Source organism: Catharus ustulatus, chromosome 9, assembly GCF_009819885.2.
Source record: "Catharus ustulatus isolate bCatUst1 chromosome 9, bCatUst1.pri.v2, whole genome shotgun sequence".
Lineage (NCBI taxonomy): Eukaryota > Metazoa > Chordata > Aves > Passeriformes > Turdidae > Catharus > Catharus ustulatus.
Window position 1 is genome coordinate 29,943,365 of NC_046229.1, and position 16,204 is coordinate 29,959,568.

General features: G+C 39.5%; 1 protein-coding gene across 6 annotated transcripts in view; it reads right to left on the reverse strand.

Annotated features, from left to right (window-relative positions):
• The window catches only part of DNM3 (dynamin 3), a 166,779-nt gene that overhangs the window by 115,632 nt on the left and 34,943 nt on the right, over positions 1-16,204 (reverse strand). For 2 of the 6 annotated variants that reach the window (XM_033067349.1, XM_033067346.1), the window contains exons 12-15: positions 14,545-14,615; positions 11,047-11,095; positions 9,391-9,420; positions 2,655-2,768 (exon numbers count right to left, since the gene is read on the reverse strand). In XM_033067349.1, the coding sequence (XP_032923240.1) occupies positions 2,655-2,768; positions 9,391-9,420; positions 11,047-11,095; positions 14,545-14,615 (264 nt within the window). Of the gene's footprint in view, positions 1-2,654; positions 2,769-8,161; positions 8,180-9,390; positions 9,421-11,046; positions 11,096-14,544; positions 14,616-16,204 lie in introns of all 6 variants that reach the window. The other 4 variants (XM_033067352.1, XM_033067351.1, XM_033067350.1 and 1 more) reach the window with 3 other exon arrangements.

The window sequence follows — 16,204 nt, forward strand, 5'->3', positions numbered from 1 at the left end:
ACGTGAAGAAACCAATTGTTTCTTTTCTAATACTGGTATCATGCAGTCAAATCTGAAATCTTTGACTAAAGCAACTTGCCTCTAAATGCATTACACTGCAGATTTATCACTTAAAAAGCTGCACCTCACAAAGGAATTTACGTACATCCTTCTAACGGCACTAGCAAGCCACCACTAGTGATTTTGATCTCAGAGCAAATTCCAGACTAGAAAACAGGCTCAGCTTACACTAGAGGGGGTACACAGCCCTGGAGGCCCCAGCAGGCACTGGAGCTTTGCAAAGCTCATTGTCAGAGCTCTCTGAATAAAGCTGCTGCAGCGCTGGGTACAGGCACAGAGGGCACAAACTCCTCAGCATGGCAAGGCAAGCAAGGTGAGAGCTGACCCTGCTCCTTCCCCAGCTGCCATGGAAAGGCTCCTGGCCAGCCTGAGCTGGAGCTGGGGGCTCTGAACTCCCCACGACCTCGCAGGGCACAGCCAGACACAAACACAGGGATCACTTCTCACATCAGCAGAGTGTGCATCTCACGGCGGGGAAACACCCCCACAGCCACTGCAGCCAGCAGCTCAGGAGCCTTGCTGCCTTTTCAGTCTTACTGAGAAGGTCCAGGACAAAAAAAAAAAAAAAAAGAAACTGAAAACACACAAACAAACCTTAACTTTATAAACTCTTTTCCAGAACAGAATAATCAAATTATACAGCTAATCTATACTTAAGGAGCAAGGAATAGTACTCTGCTATTATCCTGTGCTGTTATCTTCTTGCCACTCTAAGAAATTCTGGAGTGACCTCCCATGGCCTGAATTAACCACTGACACTTTCATGGCTCTCAAAACATAACTGCTTGGCAATTAAGAGACATTATCTTTAAATATGCATATGGAAATCACACTGGCCATTTCTTTCTGAGTACTTTCATGAGGTGATTCTCCCCTGGAGATTATCACAACTGTTTGTTTTTAAAGTTGCACAGCACAAAGACACATCATTAGGATTTTCAGGATTTTTTTATATTTCACACGAAACAAAAATCAGATTTAAGAAAGCAACATTAAAACTACCTAAAAAAATTGCCACAGCTCATCTTGGATGCACCTCCAATTGCCTGAGACGAAACACAGCAGGTGTGTTCACTTTGCCACATTCTTCTAGTTACAGCTGCCTGTGTCTTACTTAAGAAAGGTTATAGTAACTTCAAGATAAAGCACAAAAAACAACAGCTTCAAATTTTCAAATTCATAAAGCCACTTCTGCACTTTTTTTTCTCAAATTCCATTTCAGCAATTTGAGAGTAAATCTTCCTCTCTTGACACCTGTCCCTTGGCTCCTCCCCTCTGCCTGCTTTTCCGGTTCTGCTACATTTGAAGCTCTTTAAAACTTAAATAAAAGGGCAGGGGAAAAAATATTCAAGATTAATCTAATTTGTCCCTCTGCCTTAAGGTCTATCCCAAAATAGCTACGGACTGGGGGGAAAAATAAAGATTTCTGAGCATCACAGTTCTCAGCAGCATCACTGAAGGAATTCCACATCCTGCATTTGCAGGACTTGGGAGAGCTCTGCCTTATGCATGGCAGGCCCCGCCCAGGGCTTCCAGAAAATCCACTGCAGTAAAACACCACGGTAGTTTAAACAGAATATGAATTTGCACAGTCCTCAACAACCTGTTTTGTTGGGCTCAACCAGTGTTTTATTACTTAGAATAAGATGGAATGATGTTTTAGGGCTCATTTAAAGCTTTCTCTTTACCCGTGCTTCTTCTATCCATTGAACTAGTTCACCCTAAAAATCACTAATTTCTTACTGAAAATATTTTTTTTTTAAAGGGAGGGACTCAAATAGGAAATACTAGGGTTTTTTTAAATGTAGCCAAATTTTTCTACAAAAACCTTAAAAAAACCTCACAAAGGTTTTACCATAAATCTGATAGCACACATAATCCTGTTTTAACCTTCAAAACACGGCTGGAGTCTTGGATAAAATGCGTAATTTTACACACTGTTGAAAAAGTCATTAAACAGAACAAACAAGCTGCCTAACAATATATTCAAGGTGAGCAACATAGATGTCCTTTTCTTTATTTCCATATTACTCACCTCAGATTTACTGGCCACCCATGAAGATGCATTTTTTGTTACATTTGAAAATTCACACAAATCACCTGCAGAACCCTGCAGATGGGCTTTTCACCCTCTCAGAACATGACTGGAGAATAGCTGTTTTTACTGTTTTTGCTGTAGTTACTTTCAGAAGTAGATTCACCCAGACAATTTATTATTAACTTCCAGTAGATGTACAAGAGCAACCCAAGCAAGGATAGGACAATAAGCAGAATATTTCAAAAGAGCTTGGGATTTTTTTTCCCTTTTTCTTTTTTAAAGCAATGTGTGGAAATCACAGGAAGAGAAGAAAAAAGTAAACCAAACAAAAATACCCCACCCCACACCCTGTATTTGTTATAAGCATTTCAACAGAAGTCTTAGACAGTCAGCATCATCCATGAACCAAACCAGAAATTTAAAGAACACAGTTAAACCTTAAAACAATCTCTCAGTTCAAGTTGACACAAACTGATTAAATATTTTAAGTTGATATCAGAACACTGTATGAATACAGGGATTTTCCCCACTGGAAAAGAAGTTCTTCCTTGCTTACCTCATCATCTTTATACCAGGACAAGCTCTCTGCAGTCAGAACGAACCAGTACTCCTTGGATCCTCCTTTCATGATGCCAATGTTGTTGATGGTGAGCCAGCCTTTCCGGATGACCTATGCAGAGGTGCAGTCAGGTACAAGTTTAGTTCATTACTCACTTGACAGACTTTTGCTGCTGCATTCATTCTTTTAAATAAAAATTTGCTAAATGAAACAAGAACAGGTGCATTTTTTCAGTCTCTGGGAAATTCAAGAGTTTTTGCAGGTTTCTAGTATTCAAAAAAATAAAAAAAGTAACAAAGTGAGTAAAATTATGAAGTTTAAAAACATATTTTCAGTCTGAAGGCTGGAGAAAGATAGAAGCCTGACTATCAGAATGTTGCACTTACAGCAAGTGTGAGTGTGTTAAGGATCATGTAAGCTTGAAGGTATTTATTTGCTGTATATGAATTGTGAAGGTCCACACAACTTAATCTCTGACTACACTGTTCTGGTCTAATTGTTAAGGACATCTCTAAAGGTGGGTACCAGGAAAAGCACCTAAATTCTGGTAAAGTGACTGGCTTCTAACACTGGGAATTTTCAGCAGTGGTTGTATGGAGTGATAAAGGGGAGAGGTCTTCTAAAGTTAAGGTAAATTAAGGCAGGAAGCTGTAAGGAGAGGCATGTGAGAGCCATTTTCTTCTCATAGGGATAGAAGAAAGAAAAGAGGAAAAAAAACCTTAAGCAGCAATAAAAATCAGGGGGGAAGTAGGTAAAGCAAAACTTCATAAAATAGATACAAGCCAAAGATGAAAGAACAGATGGGAACATATCTATAAATACTAACAGGGGGCTACATCATGCACAGAGAAAGGGGGACAACAGAAACTTAAGAGAAATGAGGCAACTCCACAGCAGAAGAGAATAACCATGAAAACTCATTTACAGATGAGATGGAGATTTCCAATTTTATTGGAACAGTCATTTTATTGTTTTCCAATATAAATGAGAAAGCATACATTCCTTCCTATCATGCTCTGAACAAGAGAACAGAACTCTCCCAATCACAGATGCAAGGAACCTCAGCTCTTCTCCCCACAGCAACACCTTTCACTTGCCAATGGAATATTGAGACAGAAAAAAGTGCTCAGAGAAGGCCTTCAGAACCCTCAACAAGCCCCACAGGTACCAGCTTGTGTGCTCAAACATGAATTTCCTCTTGAATTTAAAGAAAGCTATAAGACAGCATTCCTCTCACAGGGCTTTACAGGACCAGTAACTCCAATATCAATGACTCACCAAAGAAGAACATGGCTCCCCATCTATTTTTGCCATCTATAAAAGTTTCAGAATCAGAATCTACTCCTATTCAGCCTGGATGTTCATGTAAAAAATAAACAGCTTTGGTTTTGCACAGGGTAAAGGACTGAATTATATTTGATAACTAAACCAAAGAAGTTGCACCTGAAAAGCAGGAAATTTTATCAGAAATGCACATAATTCACAAGTATCAGTTCAATTTCAAGGAAGATAAATGTGTTTTCCCATTTACTACCAACCAGGCCAGCAGAGCAAAAAAAGTCCTGATGATCCAAGAATAGGCTGAAGTTTTCAGCCTGTAAGAAAATCCCTAGGAAAGCACTGATTTGGTTCTGAAGCCACAGAAAGGGATGAGAGAAATGGATATGATTCCTATAGAGACTCAAGGGTATGGCACAAACAGATAAGATGGAATAGCCTGTTTCATAAAGCTTTCTGCAAAAGTGGGTCAGGACTTTTAATACTTGTGTTTATGGAGGGAGGGGGACCTCAGTGGAGGAGGCATCAGTGCATACAAACACACATGGAATGCTTGCCTAAGTGTAAGTTATAAGGGAAACATACTGATAAGGATTTGATTACCCATCAAATGCTCATTTTATGATGTTTATTGAAATAAGTTTTTAACAGGAAACAAATAACATGCATATACAGTCAGTGTACTGGCCTTCAGTACAGGACAAGTTGAGGAACCAAACTAATTTTACTTTCTGCACTGAACTATAAAAAAGCAAAGGGGAAAGAAACTGGGGAAAAGCAACAAAATGAAGGTCCTCCATTCATTGAAGTTAGTTCTGCAGCAAGGGGAGCTATACTGGTGCACCAGACTAAAGCCTTCACAGCACATGTGCACATGCTCCCATGCCACAGAGAAGCTGAAGTAAGAAGCTGTGACAGAGGCTGCTGCTGGAACCACCCTGTCTGCAATTGAAAATGCCATGTTGCCCTGTATAAAGCTCATGTCTGCACACAGGAAGCCCAGGCAGCCTGGTCAGCACCTGGTTTGGAGAAAAATGTTTTGGAGAAACAGCTCAGGGAAGGTGAAAGATTTGAACACAGAGGTCAGAGAAGATAAAGAGTTGGTTTCTAGAAGCAAACAGGCAGGAACACCTAAGCAGCAGGTTCAGGAACCTCACAGGGGGAGGGGAAGGGAAGGGAAGGGGAAGTTTATTCCCTTTTCCATCTTTTCCCTCACCATTACCACAGGCTCTGTAACAGCTTAATAAGAGTCCAATTTACTCAATTCAACAAGAAGGCATTTGTGGTAGAGGTCTCAGAACAGATCAAGCCAACATTTTAAAAACTAAACTATCCAAACCATTCAAGAAGCACTGAAGGTTTCGATACTTCAGAGGTAGGGGTTGTGTCATGCTCAGTCCAACACACCTCCCCATGAATGTGCCACCATCAGGGGGTGTGGACAGAAACAAGCTGACTTGCTAAAACAATCCCTGGTCACTGTCTCATAAAGGAAGGAATTTGCCAGTTGCTTCCTCAAAAATCCTGTGTGCTGAGGATTAGATCCAGCTGTCATTCCCACACAACCCTGCAGAAGAGCAGGACACCAACCTACAGCAAGATTCTGGAGGTGTGGTTTTCATGTGAAATTTCTAGACCTGTTTATCTATACCCTTGTAAGAAAACAGAGTATTGTATCCCTAAAACCTGGACTCTACAACAAGTCATAACAATCTAAAATACCAGGAAGTTGTTCCAGGGGACACCAAGAGAGAGAAGATGAGCTTAGTGTGCTAAGCCTCATGTCTCTTCATTGAATTTTCCTGTTTCCCAGGCACTGTTTAACTATAAAAAACTACACTTTCAGAAGACTCAGCATCAGTGTTGGATGTAAAGGAGAGGGAGATGTTGAATCAAGCTGTAATGAAAGAAAAAGTGAGATTAAGGAACAGAGTTTCACTTTCCAGAGAAGCTGAATGACACCTTAGACTCTGGTCAAATTCTCAATAAAAACCACAAATCCTCAATATTTTAGAGGTGCTCCTCCTCAGGCAATAAGAAGGTAAGATTTTCAAAGACACTTTAGAAGTTAAAAAAACTCTGATAGAGTTATTATTTTGGAGTTTTTTTAAACTGTTGTGTTAGCTTTGTTTTACAGTACTTCAGCTTGAAAAATGAAAGCACTGTGTTTCATTCTTGTTCTCACTAGTTCATTTTCTCATTGGGCTGTATCTAAGAGATGCATTTCACTATTTTCTATCACATTTCTAAATGCCATTCTGTGCAGAGAGGATGTTAGTGACATGAGCTGTGAACCTCAGGAAGGTGAAAACTATGGGCACAGCCAGAAGCTACTGAAGACAATATTCTGACCGGTAGCTGGACTCCATGCACAGGATGAACAAGAGATGACACAGTTCCTTCCTTCAGGATCCTGATACCTAATCTGGGTGACTGAAAAATGAAACTTAGAGCCTCTGAGTGCACATGAACAAGCCAGAAGGAAATCATTTTCTCATAGTTCAGCTGCCCAAAACTCAAATCATATTTGTTGTTCTTATTCTCCACTGCTTCATGGATAAACAGGAAAGCAGGATTTGACACAACAAGCACATTTCATGTGTTGCTGCATGACTTTAACTGCATTAAATCAAATAAGGCATTTGTAAAAGAAATATATTTAAATAAATGGGACACTTGCTGAGTCTCTAAAGTATTTGAAGGAGGATTTCAAGTTAAGTGAGATACATTAAATCAGGCAGACAGAAACATAAGTGTGAGAATCATGAGTCTGGACACTCCCACAAGAACACAAGCAGCAGCACTTTTTAATGTGACACCATTAAAATTGGGTTGTGTAACTCCACTGAAAGAATTCTGAACACAGACCACAACTCCCAGTACCACTCTGTCTTCCAGTCACTGTCATTACAGCACGTGCTGCTGAACAGTAAGCACACAGAGAATAAAAATTACAGAAATTAGTCAGGGAGATATCCTTACAAGCTGTTGGCTCTTTGGATCCAGTCATGAAGATCCTCACACTACAGAAGCTGCAACCTAGAGGGGAAACCTACTATAGAATTTCCCTGTGATTTGCCAAATGTCCCAGCATAAACTGCTCAGATCTGTTCTGATACTGAACACAACCAAGATCTTGTGACACTGCTTCCCTACAAACCACTGCACAATGTATTACATAACTTAAACTAGTGACAGTGGCTGAAGTCCTAAAATCATGTCTGCTTAAAGAAAAATTTAGCCTTTATTGAAGTAAAGCTCTCAGGGGTAAAAAATTGAACTATGCTTCCAAATATAGTTAAACAAAGACTGAGGTAAGTCAAACATGAAGGGATATTAACCTATAAAATAAATAGTTACAGGCCATTTAGAACAGCAATACTTCTCTAGACTTGATAATGTGAAAATTCAAAACCAGCAGGTCTCATCCTGCTAAATTTTGAAATATTTTTTAATGTGTTAGTTCATGGGCACTACCTCTTTCATAGAAATACTGACATTTCTCAACATAACAGAGCTTCATTATGAGGTTTTTCGTGACCACCTCACTGACCATGGCACAAGTCTCCATTTCCATTTGGTTGCTTAAAAAATTCTACATTTTTTTCCTGGGTCATGCAAGATAACAGGATTTGAAGAAAAGAAACAGTAAAGTATGCTACAAAGCAGGATTAAAAGAAAAAAGGGGTTACTAGGGAAAAAGTCACTTATTAGAACAACAGCTCAGGCCAGCTGGTGGGGTCTGAATGTTATTTGTGTCCAGAAGAAATCAATCAGAAAATTAATCAGATTGTTGGTGTAACACTGAAGAGAGGCAGGTCAAACAAAGCCCTCAGACCCAAACCTCTACATCACCTGGACAGTGCCTTGAAGCTCACAGTTCACATTAAGCCTTCTCCAGCTACAGGGCTGCTTCAAGCACAGCAGCAGATTTTGCCTCAGAAGCAAAGCACAGAATCTCCTGTAAATTATATATAATCCTCTATAATTTGAGTGTCTTGCATTCTCACACACTTCAGTTGGGCACATGGAGCAATGACACCATCTTTAAAGCTTTATCTTGAAGGGTAGCTCAAAACATTGAATTTTAGTCACCAAAACAGATCTCAGCACACCATATAGACAGTTAAGAGTGGGTCAGCTTTCAGGAGCCAAACCTTGCTGGCGTGCTGTGTAAAACCAAGCATTGCACAGATTACTTCAAGCAAATGAGAAGACAGACTAACCTGTGGCTTAAAAAGAAACTTTGTGGAGTCAGGTCAAAACCTCAGGCGGTAGCAAAGAAAAGACAAACAAAAAAGGCCAAAGATTAAGTGTGAGAGGATAAATTAGTAGTAAAGGAAAAAGGAGAAAAACATGCTAAGAGGAATTTGCATTATTATCCAAAAATAGGGTGTTGCTGTGCTCATCTTGTTTCCAAGATACACAGAAATAGTTAATAGTTATCTGTGTCACTCCAGTCCAAAGCAAGCTACTAAAAAAGAAAAGCAAAGGTATTGCAAATGAGCATCCCACTGTTTTGGGAAAATTCAGTGATCTAGAATTTTCTTGACTGATCTCCCCAAGGGGTTCAATTCAACTGTTGCTAAAATTAGTGCTGCCTAGACCTTTTTCCATAACTGAAAGTTAGTTTAAAATGATAATTAATTGAATTTGCTGATGTGTCAACAAACTGAAAAAATGTACATTTTTATCAAAGATATTGCCAAAGAATACACACAGTGCAGAAATTTATTTCTTACACCTTACCATCATTGAACTGGTAGTAACTTGTTATAAAATTAACTGCAGTTTAGACAATTAATTCTAATTAGTAATATTAAAGACATTCAGGTATTTATTTACTCATGAAGTGGAAGGGTTAGAAAAGAGTCTGTCCATGATATATTGATCCTCCTGGTGCTATGAAAAGAATGCTAAAAAGGTTTTAAATATTTTCATTCATAAAAATCACTTCTTCTATCCAAAGTAATTCCTTGACATAAACAAACCACCAAGAACAGTACCTGTATCCATAAACAGCACACTCATTTACACCAGAGCTAATGTTTCCTTTTGGTTACCAGAAACTTATTTGCTCACCTTTCAAAGAGAGGTTTACTAAGAATAGAGGCACTTACATTAGATAAAAACTGCTTTCCAGTTATACCATAAAACAAACACCAATTAGTCGTTTTAGTTTGAGAAACTTGGTAAATTATAAAAATATTAATTCTGTGCAAATTCTTCTACAACATTTTAAGTTATACTAGTTCAGACTGGTAACAGCAGGTTAGTAGCAGTTAGGTGATGAACTGCAATTACACTTTGTTGAGGAAGTGTTACAGACAAGACAGCTTCACATTAAATAGTTTAGCAGCAAGTATTGGACAAACCAATGAGTTAGAGACAAACTTTGCCCTCTGAGAAGCTAAATGAAAAAGCAACAATAAAGCTTACAGAACTTAGCTCGTACAATTTGCCTTGAAGGCGGTAGATTGGTTCCCTGAAATAGCAAATTGCAAAAATGAAGTTTTATTTCAGAAACATTTTCTCATTCTTTTCAACTCCAAACAATCAACTTACAAACATCTGTTTATTATCTCTACAATAAAAGGTTCAGCAAAGTCCTTTATACCACAAGTAACCAAGTTTCAACATTGAATTTAAAACGCCAAGCTTTTTCTTCACTTCTTTAGAGAGAAAACATTCACTCAATTAAAAAATCATTCATTTTATTTGTGTATTCTTCAAGAGCCAGATAATTGGTTGCTTTTCCTTTTATGGGACACTCCAAAGTGATGACAGTCGTCGTGTTTGACACATGTTCCGGCACAGCTAGATAAGAAGGAAATCTCTCCTCAGAGGGGAGAGGCTGCTCTTTGAAGCCATTGCAGTGTTTAGACCTTCCAGGTTTTTTTTTCATTTTAATCCAAACCATATATTACATCAAAAATGCCACTCATGCTGGTCAGGCTGTGGGGAACCATCACATCCAAGAAGTTGCTGGATTATTTTAAGAAGTATCTTGAAAATAACTAGCAATTTCTTGGTGAGAGGAAGAGATTGAATTTCTAGCCCCAAAACGATGACTAGAACTCTTGCCAAGAACTCTTGTCTACAGCAGCAACAGAATAGGAGACTTAACTGAAATCTCAAGTTTATCACTTGGATCTGTACTCAGTGGTCACATTTGAAAACCTTGATCAGGAGGTGAAACCTCCTGAGCATTGTTTGACCAAACTGCACATGAAAACATCAGGAAGATGTTCAGCAATTATACAAAATTTCATTCTTATTTTTACCATTTTTTATTTCATTCTCAAGTATCTACTAATTCCATAACAATTTTTTTTTCTGTTTAAGACTTTGCAAAAACCTCAAAGTGAGCGGAAATCTCCAAATTGTAGCACTTTCCTTATTTTTATCTCACATTAAGAGGAGGACTGATCCTGCCAAGTACTGAGAACCCCTGGCCCACACAAAAGCAGAGAAGGAACGTGGGCTCAGGAGCACCAAGCACCTTGCAGAATCAATCCCATATTCTCACATGACAAAAAGAAACAATTTCATTAATGAATCTCAGTGAAGATGCCAATTAATCTGAGAGCATCAACCACTTATTCTTTGTTTATTTTCAGAAAGGCTTATGGTACATAGTCAACAACTGTGTGATGCCAGCAGAAAGGTCTCACAGGAGGTAAAGGCAAATCCACATTTGCTTGCTGACTTGCTGCTGCTCAGCTGTGAACACATCAGGAGCAGCAAAAGACACAAAGCACACACAGGCAAGTACTCACCAGCATTTGGGACTCTGAAATGCACAAGTTTGCAGTTAATGACAAAACAGCACTGTGGAACAGGAGGGATTCAAGGCACTGAACAGCATGGGAGGGAAGACACTCACCAGCAGGGCAAGCAGCAGCAGAAATGCTAAACAGTAAATGATGGTAACAGTGGAAGTCAGGTGGCTTTGAAAAGTTTAGCAAAACAAGGCAATGAGGACACATTTATGTATGTTTGAAGCAAACAAAGGTAAATGATACACTTAAAACAGAAAATGCAGCCAAGAAAACCAAACAGCTTGGATTAACTTGCACATGCCATTATCCATTCTCTGTTAGGTGCCTACCTGATTTCCCACTGCACTTTTGTTAACCTGACTGCTTCTTTGTTGGGCACTAAGGGAAGCAGAGGAAAAGAGTTATGCTGAAGAAACTTGAACTAAGCCAGTTTCTGAGGAATAATTTTAGCAGTAATAGTTACTTTTGATTCCAGCAGAGAAAGCTAGATTAACACAGCAAGAGAAACACAGGAAAATCATTGCATATATGTGAATATTCCAACTGCTTTTCTGCCTGATTACATTTCCCTGCTAAAGACAGAAGGGACATGCACAGCAGACAGCTCCTACCAATCATCTCCTTTCCAACAACATCCTTCTTGCACTGGTAAAGGTTACTAAAAGCACAGAGAAATTATGGCTCATGTGGGTAACTTTGGAAACATTAGCCTCTATAAATATTCAGAAGAGACAAAAAGCAAGCCATTTCTGTTATTTAGAGCAGTACAACAAAATCCTCCCCTGCTGGAGGCTCCTTAATAGCTTTGTCTTGACAGTTTGTTTTGGATATTATTCTAATATTTATATGCACTTTGAGGGTGTAAATATAACCAACGGATGAAGCCATCATAAAGCTGGTTCAAAGCTGAAATCTTGTAAGAATAGAGCACATTTGAAATTAAACCATATTTAAAATACTTTTCTCAATTCTTGAACTTTGGTAATCCTGAAACAAAACACACTCCTTGTCTCAAAACCAAACAAGTTGCCATTAATTCTAAAAGCATCTGCATTATGTGGCGGTTTGTGCTAGGCCACAAAATTAAAATATTGCTGGAAAGAAGGAGAGAGCAGGCTTTGGCTACTCAGCCACCAGCACTTCACTGGTGACAGGAAGTTTTGTTTGGATTAGATTATACCATTTCACCAGGCATTGATTCACTGAAGAAAAAAGCATCCCTATGCCAGCAGCTCCAAAGGCTGCTCTGACAGAGAGGTGTGCTTGGGCCAGAGCCTGTGGCCAATCCTGCTGCTGGGTGCACAGAGCTGCTCCAAACAATCCATGAAGCACCCAACTCAACCCTTGTCCAAATTCTGATCTTGCCTTTTGGACCCCACTATCAAACCAGCAGTCCACATGCAGTCTGGGAGGACATCCACATGGATATTTATTCCATGTGCCTAGTCACTGTGTTTAACTCAATCATCCTGAGCCCTTTGACCAAACAACACTGCATGTCCCTGGTGCATCATCTAATTTTGGATTGATAAGCTTTGAAACATAAATTATGATTACATGCACACAGAAGACACAGCACTAATACCTAGTTTGATTTCTTAATTTTATCACCTTAGAAAAGCTAATTATACCATTAACACCATACTAAGAAACTCAAGCCTTTTAGAAATAGCCCACCAATTGGTCCTCTACTTAATGTTTCAAATACAAATTACTCTTTATGTAGCTTGAAGCATGTAGCTGTTCTTGAGTTACACCAACTGGACACAAACCCAAGCCCAGAAGTTTGCTGTTTGTTCTGCCAAACAAGACAAACAATAATATTCGGAGATTTTGCAATTTTATAACTATGCAAATTTGTTCTAAATACTGGCATTGTTAAATCCCTCTCAAGACAATTCACATTGCACTGTACCTGCCTGGGTAGTTTGTCATGTCTTGTGCTCTCATTCTTATGAGCAAGGTTCACAGGACTTACTGTGAAGGTTCACAGGACTGTTACTGCAGCCACATGAGACAAGGGGCTAGAAGGCTCAGCAACGGAAAGGAAACACCAGGGAATCTGGGGAATTTGTAGTCCAGGATGTTTAGATACTGCAGAAACCCCTGTGCTACCCAACTTATTTCATTTATGAACCAGTTCTAACATAACTGCTGTAGTAGTAATAATACACTTACAGTTTCAAATTAGTATTTTCTCCTGTTTGTCTCTCAAGTAAATATATTTTAAATTCTTCTTTGCTATCCAAATTTTCTCTTTTAGTTGAGCAGAAGTCAACAAGGCTACTTTCCTTCCCATCTGTTCCAACCTAGAGAAATCCTTGCTTAAACTTACCAGTGAACTTAAGGTAACAGTCACTTGTTACCTGCTTATGCCCCATACACAGCACTTGGGGATTTCCAGATCTCAGTTGGCAAAAGAGGAAGCAGCTTTTCCAAGAAACTGAACTTGGGAATTGCAAAGACACAGCAGCAAGGACCATGAAGCCTGCAGGTGCAGCACCCATGAGGGGAATTATTCCAGGGCAGAAACTTAATGAAATAGCTACAGATACACCTGGAACTCCAGAATCCAGTATTATAAAATATGCAAAATTCCAACTTGACACAAGGAAAAGTCTTCTCACAGTGAGGTAAGGCAAGCATTAGAACAGACTAGCATAGGAAGGCTAGAGAATCTCCAGTTTTGGGAATTCTCCAGATCTGATTGGACATAATCCTGAGTAGCCTGGTCTGAACTCAGCACAGACCCTCCTGTGATCAGGAGGTGGGACTATGTGACTTCCCAAGGTCACCACACACACCATGAATATACATGGAGTGTTTTTAGCAGCCTTTTTCCTGTCAGAAAAGGATGAAGAGTAGTAAATAGCAGGCAGGTTGTTATCTTGACCTCTAGAAGGCCAGCCACCATTCCTACAACATCCTGCCATTTGTCAAGAGAACTGATAACAATATCTAGGACCTGCAAACAATTCCAGAGAAAGTTGTTCAAACCACACAAACAGTGCCCAGCTTTGCCTTCTCCCCTCTCAGATTACTGAACTCCCCATTTTAAACCTTCCAGGCACACTGCCAAAGATGTGGACCTTCCTTCACAGTGCTAACTAGAATTGGCCAGAGTCAAATACCTACTGCAGTGCCAACATCTGCTGCCAGCATGTCACACGGCCAAAACCTGTTGTGATTCCAGTCACTGTTATGGCAAATATGGCATGAGTGTGTCTGAAGGAACATTTGTTCTTCAAAGAGTGAAGACATCTTCAGTGTTTTTACAAGTGTCAAAATGTTGGTATGAAGTCCCTGAGGCACAAATTGCTGGAAACTGAGGGAGAACATTCTGGAAAATATTCTCACAGCCTTTTCAATTAAGTGAGGAGAACGTCAAACCAGGCCCTGCAGGGCATTCTGCTACTATTATTCTCTGCAGCCAAACAGCAGGCACACTTACAATTCAGTGACATCCATTATTCTGAGCAAAACTGTTTCACACAGAATCACAGCTCCCAAAGTATGCTCTAATAACAATGTGGAGAGACCACCAATATCCATTTCTGTGGTCCTGAAATACATGCGATTCCAGACCAAGACATAAGCTGCAGTTTCACTGAAACCAGGCTTGTGAACTGGGTGAAGACTCCCCTGCAACTGGGACAGAGTTCAACATTGTGGCTATTGAAAAAGAACATGGTCCTGCATGTATGGGACTCTGCAGCCTGGATCTTCTGTCACACTTCAGGACTTGTGTTCTGAACATAAAAAAACCCCCAAGCAAATAAACAAAAAAGCCTAGCAGTGTCTTTGTTACAAATTTTCCATATACTTACTTTGCAAAGCCAATGAAGTCTTCATGGTTGGTGTTGATATAAGAAACCTGGATATCAATGAGCAGCAGCATCTATTATGGGAGACAGAAGAGCAAAATAGGATGGGTAAGGTAGAAGAGAGAGATTGAAGAAAAGGAAGGAAGAAAAAACCAGAACTCTTGAGTTCTCTGCATTACTGAATATTGTTTTTATAATTGTTCAAGCCAAAAGCAATATTTTCTAAATTCCACTGCTTCTGTTTCTGTGCTTGTTTAATAAGTTACACTACAGAAGTCCTATTCCCTCTTCCTACTTTTTTTCCTAACAGACCTCATTTTTCACTCTCTTGGCCCTTATCCATTCCATTAAGATCAATCATACATGGGCAGAGAGAATTTTAATAATTATATAACATAGACTCCAGCTCTGCATTTTGCAAGTTCAGCAAAATTCTGTCTATCTGGAGCATTCCAGCCAAGCCAGCAAGGAACCTAAACCTTAAACCTAAAATCCAGGTACCTCCACTTTCTTTATGTACCACACAAAGAAGTGCTAAGTAATTCAGTCCTGGCCCAGAAAATGTCCAGTCCAGGTACCAGCCAGCCATTCTGGGGTGCACATCTGGATTGAGTGATGGGCTATCAACAAAACAGCACAATGCTTTGTGTACTTAGCACTTGTCAGTCCTTCAGTAGCCCACAAAGAATTTGATTCAATCTTGACAATCTAACTCAGCAGAGAACTTGCTAAGATACCAGCAAAAGTTCCCTCCCACACTCCAACAGGCTCTGGAATATGCATGAGACTGCAATTCACCCCTGTCTTTTCAGACTTCCATTAATCAGAGGGAGCAAGGAAGGAATCAATTGTTACCAAATAGTGGCATTTCATCTCTTCAACCTTATTGCTGCACAGTTCCTCAAATATAGCATCACTCCCAAATTCTTCACAATTTCCAGAAGATATCAGATGCCTCACTTAGACTCAAATCCCCACTACTTACCTCTGAAAATATTCTCACTAGTGTTTTGATTTATTAAGAATAACTGCTAACATCATAAATAATGTCAACGTAACAATGACCTATTTGGTCAATTTTTGGCATTTACAAAAAGCCCATAATTTGTTCTTTGTTCTGTGCATACAATGAAGAACAGGAAAATAAAACTGAATTACTTTAAACAACTTGCATTTTCTCGAAGACTTTGACTTGAACTCCCTGCAAGTACAAGCCCAGTTAATAACTTTTTTGTTAAATTATTATAATGACTATATTTGCAGCACTGATTAAAGCAGAAGGATGTGCTGCACAGCTCCTTAACTTGCACAGGGACAGGACCAGAGAGCCAGGAGTCCAGAACAGCTTAGGAGCTCTGCTGAGCTCTTCTCCCCCAGATATTTCTATTGTCACATTCTGCACTCTCCAGCCAATAATTCCTGATTTCACTTCCACTGGATTTTCTCACATGTAATCTCAGATTTGCAGTTTACTGGATCTGGAACATTTGGCTGAGTGATGAATGCTTTAACCAAATTTCTCAGAATTTTTATTTGTTTTTTAGCTTTTTTTGAACTTGAAGGAATGCATGTTGCTCCCTCAAGGCTCCCAGTACAATTGTTTGTGAGCCTCACTGTACTTAGGGTGAGGGATGGGTGCATGGGATGGGTATGCTAAAAACAC